The 16,900-nt window shown below is 45.1% G+C and overlaps 2 protein-coding genes across 2 annotated transcripts in view; both read left to right on the top strand.

Annotated features, from left to right (window-relative positions):
• The window catches only part of SH2D4A (SH2 domain containing 4A), a 29,487-nt gene extending 14,141 nt beyond the window's left edge, over positions 1-15,346 (top strand). Inside the window, exons 4-9 of the mRNA XM_063131702.1 lie at positions 4,456-4,536; positions 5,745-5,865; positions 8,481-8,679; positions 11,302-11,432; positions 13,436-13,656; positions 14,829-15,346. Of these exons, the coding sequence (XP_062987772.1) occupies positions 4,456-4,536; positions 5,745-5,865; positions 8,481-8,679; positions 11,302-11,432; positions 13,436-13,656; positions 14,829-14,921 (846 nt within the window). The 3' untranslated portion in view covers positions 14,922-15,346. The remainder of the gene's footprint in view (positions 1-4,455; positions 4,537-5,744; positions 5,866-8,480; positions 8,680-11,301; positions 11,433-13,435; positions 13,657-14,828) is intronic.
• USO1 (USO1 vesicle transport factor) overlaps positions 1-16,900 on the top strand; it is a 306,934-nt gene that overhangs the window by 95,126 nt on the left and 194,908 nt on the right. The gene's annotated exons all lie outside the window — the stretch shown is intronic.

The following is a 16,900-nucleotide window of genomic DNA, read 5'->3' as shown; positions in this document are numbered from 1 at the left end:
GCCTCAATGCAAAGCAAGGTCACCACCAACAGACAGAACAGAGTCCATGGTGACCTCAGAGTAAAGGAAAAAGTCGCAGCAACTCACTGACTTTTTAAGTGTGCAGTTTGGGGGGGAAAGCCTGTGGTGGGTGTGAGTTGGTGGCCGCATCGTGTAAACTACGCAGCGCCACCAGGTAGATGGGGCATATAGACAACCGCCTGGTGACTTCCCATAATTCCTAGCCAGCATGGCCGACATTCTACTGCTATGGGAACACCGGTGGGAGGTGAAATTGTGTTCCCTCAGCTTGTAGGGGAGGGCTGGGAAAGTTGAAATACGTGGTTTTCCTTGTTTGGATTTTTCTTCCAATGAGGCTTCATACAGGTGCACAGCCCTTGAGCAGTGATCCTGCTGTGGGTGCACATTCATCGCTACCGAAAAGAGTGACGGGTTTTTCTTGTTTCCAGTAAATCCGGCTGTGCAGAGAGCTGATTGGAAATCATGAAGCCACTTCCCCACCTTCACCCAAAGGTTTTTTTTTTTAAGTATAAAAAAAAAGAGATTGGCCTTTTAAAAAGTGCTGAATAAACATTTTAAAGGACAACATACCAGGTGCTTAGAGAGAGAAAATGTTTTTAAAGGCATAAAAAGAAAAGAAAAAAGCTTAAGAGCCTGTTCAGATGACACTTCAGGCTCTGTGGTTCTCTGGGGTTAGCACTAACCACAAGCCATGCTGTCACACACAACACTTTAAGCCAGGGTTAGAGCCGCTAAACCTGATGCAGACGGTCTGACTGTGGTTAGCGAGTGAGCAGGGTTTAGCAAAACGCATTACGCAAGACACCTTAAACCCTGCTGCTTAACCAAAAGCCTTAACCAGCAGGGTTTAAGGTGTCTTCTGAACAGGCCCTTTGGAAGGGAGAGGCAAAAATCCATGCTGGAGTTAGAGCCAGGTACACGTAGTAGTAAAGAAACAAAAGCTGGGAAGAACTACGCAGCAGAAAAATCCACTCTACTCTTGGAAGGAGGTACATTGATGCACATCCTGGTTCATTAGTCTGAAGAACATGATCCGAATCTTGCAAGACCACTGCTTGAGGTCAGCAGCACAGTGTGTTCCTAGTGGGAAAAGGCCCTCTTTATCTCTACAACAAGGAGGGTTAGAATTCTTTAAAACTGATAACAGATTCTTTGTTTCCAGTTTGTCTGTTCTAGGCATTTGTTTGATGCATGGAACAGAATCTACAAACAGCCTCACACAACCTCTTTTGCTAGAGTTTCTGCTGGCTATTTTTAAAATTCCATTGGTCAAAGTACATGGTACATAAGTAGAAAACTACATGGGTGTATAGGTATGCTTTGGTCCCATGGAGGTCATTTGGTGTGGGGTTTTTTAGCCCTCATATGTATGTTGCAGGCAGGAAGAGGGAGGATTTCAGAAAACGAATAGGAGGGGTGGGGGGGAGGATTAAACTTCCAATATCTCCACATAGTGGTCACAGTCTGAATCCAGGGTCGACACACTTACCTGTGAGTAAAAAACAAAAAGAGGGTCATCTATGCAATGAAGGCTGAAAGGGGATTCACTGTCATTTTTCTTGCTTTAGAACAAGGGCAGGAATTTACACCTTGTCAAGTTTTCACTCACGTCTCTGAGCAGAACAAATCTGTCTCTGTGTTAATATTTAATGCAAAGGAATGTTTGTTAAGGAGGCTGGTCACAAGATCCCACATGCTGGTGGACAGGAGCGCAGAAGCCTTTCTCAATGTGCTGATAGAGGTGCTAAAATCAGAATTTGGAGGTCAACATGGGAAATAGGCCCTGAGTTGAATTTGTCTCAGGTACAAGACGTGCATAAACCTCTGTGGATTCATTAGGCAGGATTCTGAAATGGATGAGACGTTTCTGATCTTCATGACGGGAAGTTTCCAATTTCAAGCTTAATATAAGTGGATTCTAGTCCTCAAAAAGTTTAAGCCAGAATACGTTTGTTAGCCTTTGAGGTGCCCCAAGACGGTTTGTTGCTTTTGCTGCAACAGATTTAACTTGGTTATCGCTCTGGAAATTCTTATATATTGTTCTGCCCCTCATTTTCAAAGATTAAGGCTGAATACACTCACCTGAAATGAAGTGTGTGTTGTACTAGAGGTTTATGCTGCCTCTGCTGAACCGATATAGGAGCTTTCCATGTGATTTGGCCTTCCAACATGATTTCAAACATCCAAACGCTTACAGTGCTGTGCAGGATACAGCCATTCTACAGTCACAAGCATGGCACTCCAGTAACATAATCATTGGCTTTCAGATGCTTGAAAAAATACCCTGACTTCCACATTTCCCCCTGTCTTCTGTGACTTGTAGTGTGGTATACATTGCATATATGAGATCGCTGAGAAATTTAAGAATTCATTTCTAACACACATTTTTGTCACAAGAACCTTTAAAACGTGATATCAATGTTTGATGAAGGCTTTGAATTCAGAGGGGGGGATTCCGGTGAGAGCTGCTTTTCAGACTCTTCTCTCTCTCTCTCTCTCTCTCACACACACACACACACACACACACACACACACACTCCCCACTTCACACACACCCAAGAGTTACACACCAAGTGTTTTGCCACTTATTTACTGCCAACCAGGAAATAAGTTGGCCAGTTGATCACCTGGAGACACAGCCTGTCACTTTTAAGAACTGCACATTTGTTCCAAAGGTTTCCCCCCACCGCCCCACCTCCCCGGCCTTTCAAACATAACAGAATTCCCCTTTCCGCTGTCCTGTGGTACAGGATAATAATTTTACCCAGACATGTAACTAGAAGTTTATATTTTTATGGTGAGGCCATTGTAAGTCAATGCAAAATAGCAAATGCCTAAATACAAGCAATCTGTTCAAATTAATTTAACTTAACTATATTCAATACAGAATTTAAAATACGCCAAGTACCTTTTAGCACTCCCTGGCTAGAATGCTGAAAGGTGGAGCAACTTTACTCCTTATCGAATAATTGGGTAGAAAACAGTCTGTACATTTTCTCTTCTATAAATCACAAAGTTAATCTGGTCCTTGTCAGAAGCATCTTTTGATGTGCGTTGCCACTAGTTGATATATGTAACTAGTTGTGCACAGCTAGAGCTAATTTGGAATCGGTTTCCTTTCATTTTTATGGCAGTAAAAAGTTCAGCAAGTGGCCCCAAACAAGTATTTATTTATTTATTTATTTATTACATTTTCATACTGCCCAATAGCCGAAGCTCTCTGGGCGGTTCACAAAAATCAAAACCATAATAAAACAACCCACAGGTTAAAAGCACAAATACAAAATACAGTATCAAAAGCACAACCAGGATAAAACCACGCAGCAAAATTGATATAAGATTAAAATACAAAGTCAGAACAGTAAAATTTAAATTTAAGTTAAAATTAAGTGTTAAAATACTGAGAGAATAAAAAGGTCTTCAGTTGGCGACGAAAAGTGTATAGTGTAGGTGCCAGGCAGACCTCTCTGGGGAGCTCATTCCACAACCAGGGTGCCATAGCGGAGAAAGCCCTCCTCCTAGTAGCCACAATTTTTTTTCATAAATTGTGAAATAATTTCATAAATTCACAATTTATTAAAGTGATTGGGCCCTCACAGCCCCTTCTGCATTGTTGCTCTCGTTTTATGTGTGCTCAGGGGAGCTCATCTTCAGAATATAAGATGTGATGTAGCTTATTCTTTCCTTGGCGAATCTAGAATGACTGACTTTTGGAGTACCAGAATTTTTATCTTTTTATTTATTTCATTTCATTGTTTAATTTTACTCTGCCCGTCCTTCAAGGAGCTGCGGATGGCATACATGGTTCCTCCCCTCCATTTTCACAACAAGGCTGAGAGATAAGCTCTGTTCAGATATTCACCTGCAACATGTGAGGGCTAAACTGGGGAGGGGACGTGCGGTGCACAGGCAGTGCCCCACCCCCAACGCCCCACATGCCCAGCTGCTCTAAGAGGTCTTTCCGCTAAGGGGTTTATAAATGCATCCAGCTGAATGCACTTATAAAACTCCCCACGTTTGGCAGTCCTGTCTTCTCAGGATTCCCCATCACAGGTAGAGGACTGTCACTGTGTTCAGCTGCACACGCAGACCACCCCCTTTGTGTCTAGCATGAAAATCTCTTACAGCACCCAGGCCCATAGAGATGTGGGAGGTGGGTCTTGGATGCACACCCGGGTCCTCTTCCCAGTTTAGCCCTCACGTCAGATTATTGTGACTGGCCCAGTGAACTTCTCAGTCGAGTGGAGATCGAGTGGACACAGGTCTCTTTTCTTCAGCACTCTCTCCAATCAGCTACACAACACTGAAGTAAAATATATATCACCTCCTTGCAAACCTGGGTCTGAAAATCTTGGCGTGGGTGTAGTAGGTTCAAGGTTTGAACTGAGGTGTGAAAAGCTGACACTCCTGTGTTTCTGTTTGGTTGAATTTTAGCCTCCTGCAAGTAAATCAAGAGGCGTAGAGCAGATGTTGGCAGACTGTATCAGTCATTCAAGGAAGTACAGCTTTCAGCAGGTAAGCAAACAATGGAGGTTTCTTAGGCAGCATTTTAGGCCAATTCTCATGTTTGTGTCCTGGCGTTCCAGAGGTATGAGTCACGCAGATGTGACCTAAAAAACACATCCCCAAACTCTTAAATAGTTGGCTCTCTTGTACGTAACAGCCCATGTTGCAAGCTTGCTGTGTAATGTAGGGGCGGGTGCAGGGCCAGTGCTACCATAGAGGCCACTCAGGCGGCCGCCTAGAGCGCCAAGCTAAGAGGGGCGCCGGGCACAGTGCAGCACTCACGCGCATTGGCTGTGAGCTGGCCCACCCCAAGAAATCAGCTGGTCCAGGGCGGGCGAGATGGCGCCCCGCCCAGCTGAAGCGAAGCCAGGGACGCTGGGGTGGGGGCGGGGCGGCTCCACGTTCGGACTTCCGGAACGCACCCGGAAGAGAGAGAGAGAGGGAGAGTGTATGGGTGCATGGGGTCTTTGAGTGAATGCATGTGTTCATGTGTGTGTTTGTTTGGCGTGAGTCATGCTGAGTGTGTGTGTGCGCGCGTGTGTGAGTTGGGGGGATGTTTTGGAGGTGATATTCCTATTAAATAATGCATTTTAGATGTTCCTTTCCAATTTGTTTGCTATAATTGGCATCATGTATTTCTTGCACTTTAAAATAAATTTAGCAGTTTCATGTTTTGTGCTTATTTTTTCCAGGAAACATATGTCCTTAAAAATCAAAGTTGGCATTTTTTTGGGGGGTGTGTGTGTGAAAGTAGCTCACCTTGCCTAGGGCGCAAAATAGCCTGGCACCAGCCCTGGGCGGGTGGTAAGGGGCGGGTCAAAGGAGGCCTTGACGTCTTCCTTGACATTTCAGTTTTCATTTTTAAAAGCCCGTAAATAAGTCCTAGCTGCTCACAATTAGTGTGATCTCTCTATAAATGGGACAGTTTTTAAGAGAGTTGAAAATACCGTCTCTTACCCAACCCTTCATATTTAGGTTGGTTTTACTTGTTTTCAGTCTACCTCTCATCAATGGCTATCAGCACGTGGGCTTGTAGGGCACAGTTTTTAATATGGGATTAAAACTTTAGTTGACTAATCTAGCAATGGAATCATTTAAAGCTTATAGGATGAGGTGCTAAAAATTGCCCATTCACTCCAAAAAGGAGTGATTGGTAAGAAGAAAGTTGATTGGGACACTCAACAAAATAGCTCACTTTGTGTGTGTGTATATGATAGAACAAAGAAGTGCCAATGAAAACAGCAGTGGACGAGACCAAAGCGCAAGAAGTGACCCTGAATCACAGTTACGAGTCAATGCAGAAATCAGACAAGGAGGATCCTCACTGGTTGGAATCTTGTAAGGCACCCTAATATTGTACCTTGTATATGACCATGCTGATCAGGGCAAACCTGTGATCCTTTTGAATGGGGAGCTGTCACGCCCATCATTCTCCTAAGATGAAGCTGTCCCCTTGTGACCTTTTCTGTGTGGAATCACACCTTGGAAAATCTTGGAGAGGGCGCCATTGCTCTTTGGAAGAACACAAGTTGACACTGCTTCTCCTTGGAAGGGTCCACAGCTCAGTGGTAGAGCACCTGCGTTGCATGCATTAGGTCCTGGGCTCAGGCAGCATCTCTGGTTTAAAAAGGGTCAGGTAGCAGGTGATGGCAAATATGTCCGCTTGAGACCCCGCAGAGCTGCTGCTGCCAGGCAGGGTAGTCAACACTGGGGTAGAGGGACAAATAATCTGACCTGGTATAAGGCAGCTCCTATATTTTGCATGCAGTAAGGTTCCTGATTCAGTTTGCGGCATCCTCAGTTAAAAAAGCATGTTGGGTCACAGGGCAGGGAGCCATGACTGCACGAGATCTGGGAGAGCTATTGCCGCTCAGAGTGAATTTAACTAGGGCTTATATGCACCTGCCTCTTCTGTGGCGCAGAGCGGTAAAGCAGCATTTTCTGCAGCTGAAACTCTTCCCACGGCCTGAGTTCGATCCCAGCGGAAGCTGGTTTCAGGCAGCCGGCTCGGGTCGACTCAGCCTTCTATCCTCCCGAGGTCGGTAAAATGAGTACCCAGTTAGCTGGTGGAAAGGGAATAATGGCCGGGGAAGGCAATGGCAAACCACCCCACTATAAGGCCTACCAAGAAAACGTCAGCGAAAGCTGGCATCCCTCCAAGAGTCAGTAATAACTCAGTGCTTGCATGAGAGGTTCCTTTCCTTTTTCCTTCCCCAGGAGGGGATGATTTTCAGTGGAAAAGAGGCACGGGGAGAAAGATTTAAGGCAGGGGGCAAATCATTCCTGGCTATTGGCCATGGTGGCTGGGGATGATGGAAGTTGGAGTCCAACAGCATCTGGAAGGCCATAGGTTCCCTGCCACCCCTGATTTAAAGAGCCCTTCTCCCCTGGTGCATTGTATAAAAGAGGAGGCAAGGCCTGAAAAAAAAAAGAGTCATGCAACTACACATAAAGAGTAAGTCTACCCCAAGTTACATCCCTGTGCATAAACAAGCTAAATTGGATTTAAGCCCATTTAAAGAGTCTGAAGCCAGCTGAAATCAAAATACTTCCATTTAACTTGTTTATCATGTAGACTTTCTATAGATACAGAGAGCAGCCCATAGAAGAGATGAAGTTGTTAAGATTCCTGTTCTTTATTTTGTTTGCAAATTAGACAAAAGACCAGAAACATAAGCTTTGAGGTATGAAAAAAACCACGTTTAGTATTGTGTAATTCATACTATATAGGACTTCTGTCAAGTTGCATTCTTATTGCTAAGTTATATATTAAAAAAAGGGATATGGGGTAGCCTGAATTTCATCTTGAGAATCTGATCAAAAACAAATGCTGCTTGAAACCACCACACTTCCGGGTGGGTAGAATCCTAACATCATGGATCATGTAAGTGCTGCCCCCTGTCTTGACGGAGGTGCTTTGGCACCGCGAGGTGCCTGGCTCCCGCATTTCATAGAATCATAGAATCATAGAATAGCAGAGTTGGAAGGGGCCTACAAGGCCATCGAGTCCAACCCCCTGCTCAATGCAGGAATCCACCCTAAAGCATCCCTGACAGATGGTTGTCCAGCTGCCTCTTGAATGCCTCTAGTGTGGGAGAGCCCACAACCTCCCTAGGTAGCTGATTCCATTGTCGCACTGCTCTAACAGTCAGGAAGTTTTTCCTGATGTCCAGCCGGAATCTGGCTTCCTTTAACTTGAGCCCGTTATTCCGTGTCCTGCACTCTGGGAGGATCGAGAAGAGATCCTGGCCCTCCTCTGTGTGACAACCTTTTAAGTATTTGAAGAGTGCTATCATGTCTCCCCTCAATCTTCTCTTCTCCAGGCTAAACATGCCCAGTTCTTTCAGTCTCTCTTCATAGGGCTTTGTTTCTAGACCGGCATCTGCATGGGAAGAAACACAAGTGCGAATTTCCCCCACTCTATACAAATTTAAAAAAAAGGGGGGGGAGGAACAGGAACTTTTTTATTTTATTGTCTGTATCTGCGCAGCTGATATTTAAAAAAAACACGGGGTGGGGGGATAAGGAATGAGTCAGCCAGAGGAGGATACAAGGAGAGGGATGCTGGGCAAACGTCCTCTCCTCCCTCTGGCTGCCTGTTCCTCCCCTACCTCTTTAAATTTTTATTATCTGTATCTGCGCAGCTGAGGATAGTCAGTACCACTAGGTCTCTGCTAGCCACCCTCCAGGCTTCAGAATGAAGGGCTTCTGTAGATGATCTTAGGGCCTGGGTGGGCACATCTGGGAGGATGTTTCCATCAAGCTGCCTTGAGCGCCATTTTTTTGGTAGGAAGGTAGGTTTATCGATCAAATAAATAAATAAAAATCAGGCAAATACTGTTGCATTTGTTTCATTCCTACTGGGTTTCTCCCTCTTGTGTGCGTTGAGATATCAGAGATGCCTGTAGACCTTGAAAGAAGAACTGGGGACCAATGTTCTTTTCCTCTTTCAGTGCAGCGCTCAAAAGCAGCCGATGAAAGGCGACGTTCCCTTGCCAGACATGCCCGAGACGACTACAAGAGGTTGTCACTGCAAGGCATCCACAAAGGAAAAGCAGCTAAAACAGGAGAGCAAAGGCCGCGGCTTCCTCCACCTTTACCCCCAAAGCCCAAGAACCTCTCTGCTGGAACAGCCAACCAGAAGCCAGACAGGTTAGTAACCCTGAAGACTTTGACCAGCGGAGGCTGGTCCACTCTGGATTTCAGTCAGAACCAGTCTAGGATGGCCCTATGGAAAGATGGACAGGGCTCCTGCCTCTTTAACAGTTGCATTGAACGGGGAATTTCAGCAGGTGCCATTTGTATGCATGCAGCACCTGGTGAAATTCCCTCTTCATCACAACCATTAAAGCTGCAGGAGCTATACTAGAGCGACCCTTTATTCCTCATATTGAGGCAGTAGCTAAATCCTGTCGTTTTTTCCTGTATAATATTGCCAGGATTCGATCATTTTTGTCTGTCTCTTCTGCCAAGACTCTTGTTCATGCATTGGTTATTTCTCGGTTGGACTACTGCAACCTTCTTCTCACTGGCCTTCCTTCTTCTCACATCAATTCGTTGGTTTCTGCTCACAACACTGCTGCTAAGATCATCTTGGCTCACCACTCTGACCATGTTACTCCACTTCTGAAATCTCTTCATTGGCTTCCAATTCACTCCAGAATCCAATATAAACTTCTCCTGTGGACCTACAAAGCTTTTCACAGTCTAGCTCCTTCCTATCTTTCCTCTCTCATCTCACACTATTGCCCCGCTGGTGCTTTTCGCTCCTCTGATGCCATGTTTCTCACCTGCCCAAGGGCGGATCCGCACGTCGGCCCCAGAGCGCATTTATGCGACTCCAGGGCATCCCGAAAACGATAGTCTGTACTTGCCTGTAAAAAGAAACGAGGAAGAGACGCCGACGACGCCACCCAGCTTCCTGCTCCCCGGCCGGCTCAGAGAGCTCTTTTTGAAGAAGGCGGGGTAGAGAGCTTTTTCCGCTCTCCACCCAGCTCTCCGTCCTGGCCGGGGAGCAGGAAGCTGGGTGGCGTCGTCGGCGTCGTCTCTTCCTCGTTTCTTTTTACAGGCAAGTACAGACTATCTTTTTCGGGGTGCCCTGGGGTCGCATAAATGTGCTCTGGGGCCGACGTGCGGATCCGCCCTAGAGGTCTCTCCTTCCCTTGCTCGGCTTCGTCCATTTCCTTCCGCTGCCCCTTATGCCTGGAACGCTCTTCCAGAACATTTGAGAACTACAAGTTCAATCACAGTTTTTAAAGCTCAGCTAAAAACTTTTCTTTTTTCTAAAGCTTTTAGAACTTGATTTTGATCTTACTTTTATACTGTTAGTTTTACTCCACCCTGTGCCTGTTTGGTGCATTCTCTTCCCCTTCTTATTGTTTTATTATGATTCTATTAGAATGTAAGCCTATGCGGCAGGGTTTTGCTATTTTGCTATTTTATTGTTTTACTCTGTACAGCACCATGTACACTGATGGTGCTATATAAATAAATAAATAACAACAACAACAACAATAATAATAATAAAAGAGGGCAGGGCCCTCAAGACTGATCTCTTCCGGCAGGCCTATCCAGTAGAATTTTAGGATGTTTTTAGTATGTTTTTAGGATGCTTTTAGGATGTTTTTAAACAGTGTATACCATGATTTTAATCAATATTTTATGTATTTTATGCTTGATGTTGTTCCCCGCCTCGATCCAATCGGAGAGGCGGGTAAGAAATAATAATAATAATAATAATAATAATAATAATAATAATAATAATAATTAAAAAAATATATTACTATTATTGGCTGTGATGAAGAGGGGATTTCACCAGGTGCTGTATGCATACAAATGACACCTGCTGAAATTCTCCTTCCAATGCAACTGTTGAAGAGACAGGAGCCCCGTCCACCTTTTCATAGGGTCACCCTATGACAGCAACCAGTCAGAACTGTAAAGGAGTGATCCAAGGTGCTTCCATTGAACGCAAAGCATGGGTTACTTTAAAGACCGCTAGTGCAGAACCTTCAGCCTACACACCACGGCCCCTTCCCCAGCCCCCCAGCCCCATTGCCACTGATCATTGGGTGGTTTCCCAAGTTTTGTTCAGTTCCTTCCCCTGTTCTAAAAGGCTGAAATGACACTGGCAGTTAAGCGTTCTAAGCTAAACTATGCCAGTACTTCTTGTAGCTTCAGCCCTGCTGCCCCCCTGCCCCTCCACTGGCCCCAAGAGCTTCTCCAAAGCTGAATTTAGCACTCGGGCTGAAAGAGGTTTAACACCCCCCTTGCGCTACATTTTTTTACTCTAGAATAAATGCGACAGGACTAACTTGAATGCCATTCATTTCAATGGCTAGGCTGGAAGTATAACCACTGCCAACCTCTGAAGGCCCTTGGACTGGCTTCTGCTCCTCCTGGCCATCACTGCCTGTTTATCATCCCCATCTAAATGAGCAAGCCAGCAAAGGAAGGAGCAAGACGGAGGAGAAGAAGCCTCCACTCGCTTCCTGCACCCTCTCCTCTCCCTTTGCGTAGCCACGCAGGCTGGGCCCAAAAGAAGAGGGCAAGCAGATGGCCAGTGGCGGCAGCAGCTGGGCTTGTTTGGAGAAGAGGGGCAGGCATGCTAAGGGCATCAGCCCAAGAGCCTGTCAGACCTGGGGCCACCGCTTCTGTGAATAGACCAAAAGAGTTAGCATGATTTTATGCAAGTTGCCCAAACCGTGTTTAGTGAACTTAAATCCAGGGCAAATGTTAACCGTTGCTAACCACCCCTCCTTTTTGCCATGACAGAAAGCAGACAGTGCAACGAACAGTCTCCAGTTCGACTCAGGAGAGTATTATCCAGTGGTTCAAGGAAGAGCAGCTCTACCTCCGAGCTGGGTTTGAGAAATCGACGGACAGAATAGCACCTTGGTTCCATGGTGAGTACATTCCCTTGACAAGCACAAAATAACCTATGCTGAGAAGGAGGGGGAATTTGTAGGTGTGATGGGCTTGAGGGAGTTAAGGTCCCTTTAAGAGTTCTCAAGAAGTTCGCCTCTGGGCAGACTTACGATCGAACCGTCCAGCTCTGCACCTGGGGGATGATCTCATACTGTACGTGCAGCCAAGCGGATAAAAGATCCCGGCAGCGCCAGTAATCTGGTTCCTTGCAGCAGTTCGGATTCTGGTGCCTTAGGCTGAGAGGAAATCTTTTCTTTTGTCTGCAAGGCTTTTAGCCCGCAGAGGTGGAGTCCGTGGAAAGCAGGGGCATGGGTAGAGTGTGTGAATGTGGGGAAGTGTTGTGTTGTCCTTCCTGCCTTAAATGTTTCTGTGCTGTGTCTTTTCCCCTTATGTGTTGGTTCCAGCCCTGGGAAGTGGGAATTCCACCAGAGTTTCGGTTTGTAATTAATAAAGTATTTTGATCCTTACGTGATGTGGCTGTTATTTCTGGGTGCCAGACTCAGGCCGGGAAGAGGAGCATGTGGCAGCCTCCTTCACAGTAGGCTTCTTAACCTTATGCCTTTGTTTCCTTCCCCTCTTTCTGGCGTTTGTTATTCTCGCCTCTATTTTCTGTCCCACTGCTGAAAGTTGGGCTGTAAGCTCCTTAGGCCTGGTGTTTGTCTTTTTCACTGATGTTGCTCTGAAAACTAAGTGCCACGTTCAGAGATGGTGCTGTATCAATAAATAATCCCAGATGGCCTCTGTGAACTGTTTGCATCCTTAGCCGAGAAATCACCTAAATGTACAATTTTCACGTCCCTGTTTGGGAGATAGCCGTTTAAGGGATACCATTTTGTACCTCCTCTGCTTCAGATGATTATGTATTACTTTTATTTAATAGATATATAACTCACTTTTCAGGGTAAACATTCTCACATAGCAGATTCTAGTATACTTTAAAATCTAAAATTAATAATAATAATAATAATAAATATTCAATAAATAATTAAAATAGCAAAGAAGACAAGAGCAATGATTTTTTTAGTTTAAATCAAAGTGCACTGAAATTAGCTAAAAGCAGTCTGGAATAAATCAGCTTTAAAATCCTCCTAAAGGAGAACAAAAAGGGGCCTGTATACACTTCCCAGGGGTGGCTATTCTAGAGATGTGGGGTCACCACAGGAAAGGCCCTGTCCTGGTTTTCACTAACCTTGCTGCTCTCACTGTTAGACCAAATAGCAGAGCCTCAGATCTCGTGTGGGCTTATATGCATGCATATGGCCCTTCAGATAACGTAATCCCATTTAAGGGTTTAAAAACAAATATCAGCACCTTAAATTGGGCCTGGAAATAAAGATGCAGCCAGTATAGTTGGCACACAATAGGTGCAACCTGTTCCAAATGTCCTGCCCCAGTTTTAGTTGCTGCCATTGTATTTTCTGGACCACCATCAAGGGCACCCCAGTGATCAAGAGCGGACATAACCAGAGCATCTGTTGCTAAGGCAAGGTCAGCCTTCTCTTGATAAGTTAGCAACTGGCAAGTCAGCCAATGCTGGTAAAAAGCTCTCCTGACTACCAATGCCACCTGCAGCTCCAAGGTGCCTAGTCCAGGAGAACTCCGAAATTGAGTACCTGGCTCTTTACAGGGAGTGGGGTCCAGTCTGGACTCAGTTGCACAAAACCTCCATCGGGATCAGCAGATTTCCCTTCCCACAACATTTTGTTTTGGATTAAGCTGCAATTTGGTCGCCTTCATCCATCCCAAAACTGCCTCCAGACACCTATTCAGGGTTTCCATCACGTCCTTAGGACGCAGCTGTCTTATGGCATCAAGACCACTTAGTGGTAAACTTGAAAAGTGGTTGGATGGATGAGACCGTAGGGCAATCAGATACAGCAGTTCTGTTGTAATTGAGAAGGTCCGGGTGAATGATTTTCACATACAAGAAGCCAGCAAATATTTTTCTCTTGTTTAGATTTTGCCTTTGTCTTTGGGATAGGTCTTTTAACCACTAAGAAAGCGGAAGAACTCTTAAGTGGTTTGGCATCTGGTAGCTTTCTGATCCGGGTCAGTGAAAAGATCAAAGGCTACGTCCTCTCATATTTGTCAGCCGAGGGCTGCAAGCACTTCCTGATAGATGCTTCTGGGGACTCTTACAGCTTCCTTGGTGTGGACCAGCTGCAGCATTCAACGTTGGCTGACCTGGTTGATTACCACAAGGTGGGTCTCTCCCAAAGCTTGCCTCCCCCTCCCTACCCCCACCCCAGCTCATTCTATGACTGTGCTAAATATTTCTAGTGTATGGAAGTTCCTTTCTACAGGGTTTATTGCAAGGGTGGAATGGAAGGGCAAAGACTGATGTAACAGTTTAAAGCAGTGGGGCCAGTTTGAAAGAATCCTCCTCACTGCTTTCAGCACAAATATTTGCTTTTCTGTCATAGGGCTACAAGGCCAGCTTCAGTTTAGAAGGGCAAAATGTCATATGGTGGGTGGCCTGCTCACTCCTACCCCTGGCCATGGGTATACCTGACATCAGGGGCAGAGAAGCTGCCCACTCCTTTAATTTTCTCACAGTGGCCAGGCGTGACACCACATCGGGTGATCTGGGGTCATTGTGGGAAAATCAAAATGGCTGGTAGTCTGTCAGCCATTGCCAGTACATCTGCAGCCAAATGACCAAAGAAGTGGGCCAAAAGGCAGCACTCTGGAGCTTGACAGGGCCCCAAGGATGCCAGGTGAACTCTCAAAAGGCATTTTTCAAGTTCTGTGTGGCCATTCTTAATTGGGGACAAGGTGACTGTAGAGAGGGCCTATTAGCGAGCACTTTTGATGTCATAAAATATCCTCCTCACGTTCCCTAGAGCCATTTTGCAACTGCTTTCTTTTTTTATTTTTTGGCAAGGTGAAGGAAGGAAATATAAAGAGAACAATGTACATGAGTCACTTTTTAAAAATACCAAAAATGGGGGGAGAGAGAAAGACCTCCTAAAATACAATGTGAGGAGGGGCAAGATGGTAAGTTAATCTAGCATTTGCTGGGATATACATGTAATTCAAGGTGCAAAGCTGTGCTCATTCAGTGGGTGAAGACTCTCCTATGAATGCTCTTAAAACCTTTGATCTGTCTTTACCCTAAACTGTACTAATACCAGCTAGCGGACTCCTGGCTATCTTACTTCATAGAATCATAGAATAGCAGAGTTGGAAGGGGCCTACAAGGCCCTCGAGTCCAACCCCCTGCTCAATGCAGGAATCCACCCTGCATCCCCCGCTGCAATTAAGCTGATCAGTCTTCAGTAAGAAATAAACTGCTAATTTTGGTAGGTTTTAAATCTCCGGAACATGAATGCAGAAGGATGAATTATTATTTGTAATGCCTTTCTTCCTATTAGGATGAGCCTATCACATCTTTGGGGAAGGAACTTCTGCGTTACCCCTGTGGCCAAGAAGGCCAGGAGCTTGATTACCTTGATCTTTTTGAGTGAGACCTGACATTTCCATTCCTTACTAAACGGAGGTACTTTTCTTGAATGGACAGATGTAGCTTTTCTGAAAGAAGCAGAGCCAACACCCTTCAGTTATTATAGTAGCCTCTTAAAACTGCAAAGTTACAATGGAAGTATGTTTGATAATCAAGAAGTAAAATGCTACCCGCTGTGGGCCTAGAAGCACCATCAAGTTGCAAAGGAACAGGAAGAAAAATCCTAAAGAAAACAGCAAAAGAATAAAGCCATTGTGAAACACAATTACAGCATTAAACTTTCCATAGACACCTTTGTTCAGGCTGAATCCTGCCCGTGTATTGCTCCTGAGTGACCCTGCCGGGAAGGTTTCCAAAGTATAATTCACATTTCCTCAAAATACTTGAAAGGGTGCATTGTTGGGGAAAGCCCCCAGTGCAAAAGTAGCTGGGGCTACTTTTCATCTCTCTGCTGGCCTTTTAAAATAACATTGTAAACTGTTTTAAAAAAAATTGTTCATAAAAGAAAAATTAGTGGTGGGGGCAGAGAAAATTTAGTGGTGGTCAGCCCTCTACAGGCCTCTCTGTTCCCACGAGCCAGACCTTAGAGCAGGGGTGGGCAACTTGTGGCCCTCCAGATGTTTTAGTCCACAATTTACACCAGCCCTTACCATTGGATATGCCAGCTAGGGCTGATGGGAGTTGTAGCCCAAAACATCTGGAGAGCCATAAGTTGCTCACCCCTGACTTACCACGTCAAGGCTATTGCATCATACCTTCCGACTGTCCTCATTTCCCAGGGGCAGCCCCTGCTTTCTGGCGACAGTCGCTGGTTCGTCCCTGTGTTGACTTTTGGGGAGTTGCTAGGGAGGACTTTACAAATAGTTAGTAGCACATGTGGGCACATGAGTACTTCATCTTTCAGCCCATCGGCTCAGGGCTCAAAAGGTTAAATCTCTGTGCATTGATTCACCTTGACTCTAGTCCACACGCGTATAGATTTGTGCACATGGACACACCACACCGTGCTGCTTTTCCCTTTCATTGCTCCACAGAGTGTCTGTCCAGTTTCCCTGCTTCAGAAGCCATTCCAGAGGGCAGACTTTTGGAGAGTAAATGATTAACTCTTTTGGAGAGTTAGGGATCTTGAAGACTGATCCTCAGTATGGAAATGGCCACAAGGTTAGATGGAAATAGAGATGTTACAAATACAAAACAGTGTTGGTATTCTCCTCTGAAAAATGTTGAAGGATATGTTGTACTCTTAGGATCAAATCCCCCTCCTCTAAGAGCACAGGACACATCCATTGCCTGAGCCTTGCTCTAATTGAGCTTTAGTTCTTCATTTCGCTACTGTGAGGAATCATCTCAACTGGATAAAGAGGAAAGCGTCAAATAAAGACAAAGTGGTTGAAATGTTAAGGAGACCAAAGGTGTAGAGTCTGGACAAGCTCCAAGTATCTCATTGTACTTCCTTGTTTTTTTTTAATCATCAGTATTATCTAATTGTTTGTACATCAGATCATGTCAGGAAAATATACGTATATTTTCAACTGTGTCTGTAGTTAACTGATGCTCCATTTTATGGTTGAAAGTTGATACGCACACATTTTCCAAAGTTCCTACACATAATCGTAAAGAAACAGAGTCAGAAAATATATATATTAAAAACAATGCCTAATAACACAATGATCAGAGCAATCCTATACTCTATTCTGGTGGAGGGAGGTGGGGAGATACACCATTTCTATCTTGTCAGAATCACTGCAGTATCCTAAATGTAGTCAGTCTGGGAGGGGCAAACACAATGATCAGAAAATACCCAAATGGTACAAAAAATGGCACCTCACCCACCCACCCAAATCCATGGAAGCATCACCAGAGTCCCCACTCAGGCTGTGATGGTGACAATGCCCACATACCAGCCAAACACACAAAGCTCCATCTAACACATACCTTCTGCCCCTTCTGGCCTTCCTCGCGCAACAAAAACAAATCCCTCAT

This window comes from Elgaria multicarinata, chromosome 1, assembly GCF_023053635.1.
Source record: "Elgaria multicarinata webbii isolate HBS135686 ecotype San Diego chromosome 1, rElgMul1.1.pri, whole genome shotgun sequence".
NCBI classification, from domain to species: Eukaryota; Metazoa; Chordata; class Lepidosauria; order Squamata; family Anguidae; genus Elgaria; species Elgaria multicarinata.
This window is presented reverse-complemented; position numbering and strand designations above follow the sequence as displayed.